This window comes from Vitis vinifera, chromosome 18 (genome assembly GCF_030704535.1).
Source record: "Vitis vinifera cultivar Pinot Noir 40024 chromosome 18, ASM3070453v1".
Classification (NCBI taxonomy): domain Eukaryota; kingdom Viridiplantae; phylum Streptophyta; class Magnoliopsida; order Vitales; family Vitaceae; genus Vitis; species Vitis vinifera.
Window position 1 is genome coordinate 12,372,091 of NC_081822.1, and position 6,259 is coordinate 12,378,349.

At 35.9% G+C, this 6,259-nt stretch overlaps 1 protein-coding gene across 1 annotated transcript; it reads left to right on the forward strand.

The window, feature by feature from the left end:
- The first annotated feature begins 2,661 nt into the window (after positions 1–2,661).
- Positions 2,662–3,521, forward strand: LOC100243742 (chaperone protein dnaJ 11, chloroplastic). The gene has a single exon (XM_002274469.4). It carries the CDS (start codon positions 2,736–2,738, stop codon positions 3,231–3,233), a length of 498 nt encoding a protein of 165 aa, XP_002274505.1. The 5' UTR covers positions 2,662–2,735; the 3' UTR covers positions 3,234–3,521.
- Positions 3,522–6,259: the final 2,738 nt, after the last annotated feature.

A 6,259-nucleotide genomic window follows, 5' to 3' on the forward strand; every position in this document is an offset into this window, starting at 1 on the left:
GTCCCCCTCAGGAAGGACACCTCTCCAACAGTGAGAGTTTTCAGTCTGAGCCGTTGATTCAAGGGTTCTGTGAAACAAGAGGCCAGAGACATTGAAAGGAAATCAAGGTTCTGACCAAAACTAACAGCGGAGCTACAGTTACGGATTCAACCTTAAAGAACATAGAATTGAATGGACCCCACCTTAGTTAATACGAATGTGCTTTTAGTGGCCACATGAATGCCCCTCAACTTCCCGTTCTCAATGGCCCACCCCAACCTTATCCCTAGCTTCGAGATTCTCCATCCTTTTTTATTTTAATAATTTTTTATTCATGTTAAGGTCAGCGGTTAAGTGAACTATCGAGAAAGACGGACAGAAGGGTAAAAGACACGGTTGCTTACGAAGAAGTGATTCCGAATCCAGTCAGTCTTCCATTTTCATTGAATCTGTGGCTCCAGTTCCTCATGGTTTTTCTTTTTCATTTTTTCATTTTTACTTCCTTCAAACAATGATGAAGAAATTTACACTGGAACTGCCAAAGCTGAGGCCTACAACAGTTGGTTCGTATTCCCACTACTTTCCTTTATTTGTAGTAATTTTTCATATATCATATATGCCATCACTAATCAAATATACATAAATAAAATAAAAAAATATTTATTTTTATCATTTTTAATATATTCGTTTTATAAAATAAAAAAATTTACTATAAATTAAATTTATGATTAAATTTTTTTTAAATATTTATAAAATAATATTAATATATGATATATAAATTATTTTATATATTAAATAACAGAAAATAAAAAAAATATTTATAAAATTTAAATATTTTAATGATAAATATGATTAAACATAAATAAAATTTTATTTTTTAAAATAAAACATATTTAAAAAATAATATATATTTTAAATTATTTTTTTATTTATTTCACAAACTAAATATAAATATAATATATAAAATATATATATTAAAATCATATCATAATAGATCTATTTAAAAAGATATAATATCCTATTATATAGAAAACTATCCTACCTTATCCTGTGAATCAAACCTAGTTTAAAACTAAAACTAATCACATTTATTTCCTTGCTGCGTTTCAGATTTTCAATGCCTACCAACAACCTACATAAGAGTCCGGCGTTAGCCGTTAGGAAAGTCAGCTTGGCAGTTGGTTCTCGCCGGCCTTACTCCCGTGAACGTGCAGTCCATGAAAAATTGGGCACCCATGGGATTAGCCCCACACGCTTCCGTACCATAAGGTGACATGAAATTCTTATCTCCTTTACTTCTTTGTCGACGTATTTCTTGGCTCTAGCTTTAAAATGATTAATTATTTCATCCACAGAAAAGCAAAAAAATTTAAGGTATTCCAAAGAAATGTAAGGCTATCTTTTAAATTTGCACCGACCTTTGTTTGAAAGGTACTACAAGATGGGATGCACATGGAAATCTGCGCCCAAATGGGCATTTTCAAGGGCGATCTACTTTGGATCGTAGACAGCTCATTAACTTCAAATGTTATCTAAACATTCTGTTGAGTAGGATGTATCACAATTGCCTCAATCCGTTCTCCACCCTCCGCAAAGTTTGCCAAAAAAAATTCAACCTTCCCCTATTTCATTATGACTACTCCTGCTCCTGTAATCATCAGTCCTGGAGGGTTGAGATTTGAGCCCTTGAGATGGTCTCTCAAATTCTCAATTTGGATATCGGCACAAGCCAATCATTAATTAATCGACATGTAATATTTGGAGACACTGAAATCGTTTGCCACAACCAGAACAAGCATCACTCTTCTTGAAAATTTGTTTAAACTTTAAAGATTGTAAAATATTAAGGACAAAAAAATTAAGAATAGAGATTTTCTCGTATTTGGTTGTATTATAAAAAAAATAAAATATAATTAAAATTAATAAAAAAATTATATATTTTTAAATAATTTAATTTTTAGATAAAAAATTAAAATAAGTGAAATGAATTTAATATAATATATAAAAATGATTTATTACTTTTTATTTGTTATATTTTTTCTTTTTGTTGTCTTTCCTAACATTTGGGAAAAATTAAACATAACAAAAATGTTTTTAATATACCTTCTCTATTTTCAAATATTTCTTAAATTAATTTTTATTTGGAGGGATTTATTTTTAATTATTTTTATATTTATTTATATAATTATTTTTAAAATAATCCTAAATACCAGTGAAAATAAAATGAAAATAATGAAAATATATTTTCAAAAAATTAATATTCAAAACATTTTTAGTATTTTTTTTGACAAAAAAAATTAGTTTTTAAAAATTTGTTCAATTTTTTATAAATGTTCTGAAAAATAAAATATTTTTATAAAAATCATCAAATCAAGTTGAGAATATTTCACAAATAAAATTTTATTTTGAAAAAACATCGTACGTTTGTTTTTAAAAACCCTACCATTCAGACCACAATTTCCAAGTCTCGTACAAAAATTAAATAGAGGGTATAGGACAAACAAAACCTTACTGGTTTGGGTCAGAGACTGCAAAACTTTATTGGCATGGAAGCAATACACCGACGGGTTGCTGCTCATCGCTGAGTCAGCATTAGATGGATCCATGGATAAGCCTAGTCACTTAACCCAACCATCTTAACCATAGTTAAGCCACAACCGCAGTATTTCTATAAATTGGCTTCCTCGTTTCAATCCTCCGGACTCAGCATTCCTTCAGCCGCAATAGCAGCCATTCAAACGAAACACCAGATCACAATGTTTTCAGCAGCGCCTTTCAGCTCCTCTCATTTCGTTGTCCCAAAAGTCGCCGTCAACCAGCGGGCTTCGCCTCCTACGTACGTCAGATTCCGGCAGCCAAAGGTATCCGCCAGTTACACGGCGACCGCCGAGAGAACGATGTCGCACATTGCAAATCCTGCATCACTCTACGACGTCCTTGGGATTAACATGGGCGCCACGTGTCAGGAGATCAAGGCGGCGTATCGACGGTTAGCCAGAGTTTCGCATCCCGACGTCGTGGCTAACAGCCAAAAGGATACATCAGCGGATGAGTTCATCAAGATCCACGCGGCCTACGCCACTCTGTCAGATCCGGAGAAACGCGCCGATTATGATCGCACTCTTTTCAGGCGACGGCGGCCGGTGAGTTCTCCGTTCGCAATGTCCGCATCTGCGGCGACTATGGGGAGTTCGCCGGCTTCAGTATTTTCCGGCCGTTCTAGCCTGAGATGGGAGACAGATCAGTGTTGGTAGCCCCGCCGTGAAATCATGAGAACTCAAACTAATTGAAGAAGCCTATTATGTTTTAACAAGGCGGTATTCTTAAAAGGATTGAGGATTTCCAAGCGATCCGAGCCATCTGAAATTTCTGAATTGGCATCGGCATTGTTTTTGTGTTTTACTTAGGAGCCTTAGAATTGATATTACTAATTCGGGAGTACGAGTTTGTGTACATAAAAAGAAGGGTTCTTGTATGAAGTTTTTGTAAAATGTAAACAGGCGCCTTTTTACAGCCTGAAGCTATTGAAATTGTTTCTTTAATCCTTCTTCTCTTCTTGAGATTCTCTTTTCTTTTATAAATATTGAGGACTGGTTGGAATCTAATATATCCAAACAAGCAACTTGTGCGCTCGCCCTTCTACAAATTTGTCAATTTTCACTCGCTATAAATGTATAACTCCGGTGGATAATTTAGGGAAAACGAGTAAATTCAAGAAGGATTGGATGCAATGCATCCGCCAAAGTTCATCAATTCAAGGGCGGTACAAAGCATCTGCCGGCATCTAGATTGCGAACATAGAAAACACACAGATTCTGGCTCAGCCAAAGCAAAGACGTCGATAAAGGTGATCCCCGAGGAAAACGAAATCCCTGAGAGGCATACGATGTAAAGAGGGATTTCGGAAAACTTGTTCCATTGGTGATCCTGAGACATACATCAGATTTGGGAAAAATGATTTGGTTTCTTTAGCAACAGCTACACGACTTCTGGACTTCTGGACAAATTCATTTCTCGTTGGAACGGGAACCGATTATTTTTGGTATTTCTTTCTGACTTCAAAGATGCAGAACAAAATTTTGCCGAGTCTTTTCCTTCTAGAACAAATTTTGTCAAGTCTCCCCTTCTATTATCTGGTGGTTGTGATATTTGTTATTTAGTTGTAAAACAAAGTCGTTTGACTTTTCCTAAATATTTATTTATGTGTTCTGAGTCATGTGAGCAGTAAGCTGAGTCATTATGAGGCAATGAATTTGAGTGAGGAAATCAGTTGGCTTCAATTTAGCGACAGCTAAACCAATCAATTAGCTTCAATTTAGTTGTAACACACTTTATCTGATTCTGTTAGGACAACTCACTTGCATCAGTTACAAATCTTGAAGGCTAAAACCACTCAAATATATGGGTATAAATACATACAGATATATGAAAATTCTAATGCTGCATTTTCATTCTTTCTTCCTTTCACCCTTCATCATTTCTTTCCTTCTTGATTCTCTTATTCCTTAACATGGTATTAGAGCTTGTTCTACCCTAAGCTATGGAAACTTCATCGACAACATCCATGGAGAACACTGCAAGATCCACCAGTCTCCTTCCAATTTCTTTTTCTCATCCAAATTGGACAACAAAAACTTTTTGGTATGGCAAAAGCAAATACTAACAACATTAAGAGGTCATAAACTTCAATATTTTCTTTTTGAATCAACAGTTCTGCCCTCAAAATTCCTATCTCCAAGTGATGAACATCATCATCTCGTCAATCCTAAGTTTCAAGATCGGGAGCAACATGACCAGCTCATCATGTCATGGATTCTTGCATCCATATCAGATGCCCTTCTAACATATATGGTTAACTGTGATACTTCAGCTCAGGTATGGAAGACTCTTGAACATGATTTTGCCACTCAAGTATGAGCTAAAATAACCCAGTTCAAGACTCAGTTGCACAACACAAAGAAAGGTGATTTGTCCATAAGCGATTACCTTCTCAAGATTAGAAATATTGTTGATCACTTGGTTTTAGTTGGCCATAATCTCTCTGACAAAGATCATATAGATGCAGTGTTTGAAGATTACCTCAAGAATATGAAACATTCATCATCTCAGTAAACTCAAGAATCGACCCATATATAGTTGAAGAAATTGAAACACTTATTCTTGCCCAAGAAACTCGCATCGAGAAAAACATCAAGATTCATGAATTCTCTGCTCCCAATTTAGCCCACCTGGTCACGTTCAATGTACCCTTAAATTTCAACCAAAGATCTGACAATAGAATTTATAACATGAACTCATTTGCATTCTCTAGAAATGGAATAGACCACAACCGTGGGAACTCATCTCAACGAGGAAGAGGAAGATCGGGTAGAGGTTCTTGGAGAAGCAACAATAAACTTCAATGTCAACTCTGTGGTAGAATGGGGCATGTAGTCATGCAATGCTATTACAGATTTGATCAGTCCTTTTTGTAGGGAATTAAACCGAATTCCCAACCCGTGAGAAACAAAAATTAGAGAAAACACACGCCAAAGAAAAAACAATCACACACACAAGACAGTATTTACGTGGTTCGGCAATTTGCCTACGTCCACGGAGTTGTAGGGATATCACTATTATCAGGGAAGAATACAGAGTACAACTTAGCGGCTACAATATTCTCTATATATATATAGCACGGCAACCCTACCATACTAAAAAACCCTAATTACAAAAGCTGGTTCCACAATGGGCTAAACGGGCCCAACAGGCCTCAATAAATCTCCCATTAAAAAAGCCATGCAATATTATTCGGGTCGGGTCGTCAAACCAGATCAAACAAAACTAGGCTCCACAAAGCCCAACAAATCTCCCACTTGGAGACTAGTCCAATCACCAACATCAAACCGCTATCCTCCAAGAAACGATCCCTCATCCCTACAACTCATCCTCCTGTCCTCAAGCTAGAAGACCAATTGAAGCTGCGCACAGCTTCAACTTCTCAATAGTGACACCCTTAGTCAACATGTCTGCAGGGTTCTTAGATCCACAAATCTTCTCAAGTATTACCAGTTTATCCTCAACAAGATAACGGATAAAGTGGTATTTTGTTTGTATATGTTTCGACTTTGAATGAAAAGCCGAATTTTTGGCAAGAAAAATTGCACTCTGACTGTCACTGTGTAGAATGCCCATCTCCTGCTTCTTACCCAATTCATCTAAGAAACCATGTAGCCAAATTATCTCCTTTCCAGCTTCAGTTGCTGCAACATACTCAGCTTCTGTAGTAGACAAAGTAACA